A 785-nucleotide genomic window follows, 5' to 3' on the forward strand; every position below is an offset into this window, starting at 1 on the left:
CGGGGCGGGCGGGGCGGGCGGGCCCCCCGCGTGGCCCCCGCCAGCCGTCGGCGCTCCAGCGCACACTCACGCGCTTCTCATAGGCCAGGTCCAGCACGCGCGCGCTCCCAGCCACGCCCAGCGGGCCCGCCTCGGCGCGTTCCAGGCAGATACGCTGCGCTTGTAAGCGGGCGGCGAAGCCGGGCTCGCTGGCCGGCTCCAGGGCGGCGCGCGCCTCCTAGGAGGAAAGGAGAGGGGGCGGAGGGAAGAGAGAGACAGAGGGCGGGATCAGAGCGAGGCACTGGGCCAATCACAGGCCGACCTCGGTGTCCGAGTTGCCAGCGGGGCCCAAGTGGTAGAATGGCCTAGAGCCACTCGCGAATGGGGATCCCCTAAAAGGCATGAGCAGGCGGTTGGGAATGGAAAGGGGTGTTCCTTGACAAAGAACTCCCACATGCCCGCCCGGCCCATTGGGGGTGGTCCTGGAGAGGGGGCGTGCCCCCACCGCCTACCTGGAGGCCTCGGGCGCGGGGTTGACACGGTGCAAAGTGGCGGAGGGCGTCCCTCTGCAGTTGTACCTGCACGTGGCGAGGAACCCGGGGCAGCTCTCCCGGGCGGAAGCGGCGCACGGCGGCCAGCTCCAGCCCCAGCGCGTCGGCGAAACGCACTCTCTTACGGGTGTCTGGGCTTCGGCTGCGGGGCGCCCTGGCTCCACCACCTCCAGCAGGCGCAGAGCGGGCCCGGCGGCCCCGACTCGGGGCGTGAGCGCGGGATCGGGCACCCCGCCGTGCCCCGCACTCCCTGGG

At 72.5% G+C, this 785-nt stretch overlaps 1 protein-coding gene across 1 annotated transcript in view; it reads right to left on the minus strand.

Moving 5' to 3' along the window:
- The window catches only part of PPP1R3E (protein phosphatase 1 regulatory subunit 3E), an 8,438-nt gene that overhangs the window by 3,966 nt on the left and 3,687 nt on the right, over positions 1-785 (minus strand). The window contains exons 2-3 of the mRNA XM_027770325.1: positions 492-775; positions 31-217 (exon numbers count right to left, since the gene is read on the minus strand). Coding sequence (XP_027626126.1) covers positions 31-217; positions 492-775 — 471 coding nt within the window. The remainder of the gene's footprint in view (positions 1-30; positions 218-491; positions 776-785) is intronic.

This window comes from Tupaia chinensis, unplaced genomic scaffold (genome assembly GCF_000334495.1).
Source record: "Tupaia chinensis unplaced genomic scaffold, TupChi_1.0 Scaffold000126_2, whole genome shotgun sequence".
Classification (NCBI taxonomy): Eukaryota; Metazoa; Chordata; class Mammalia; order Scandentia; family Tupaiidae; genus Tupaia; species Tupaia belangeri.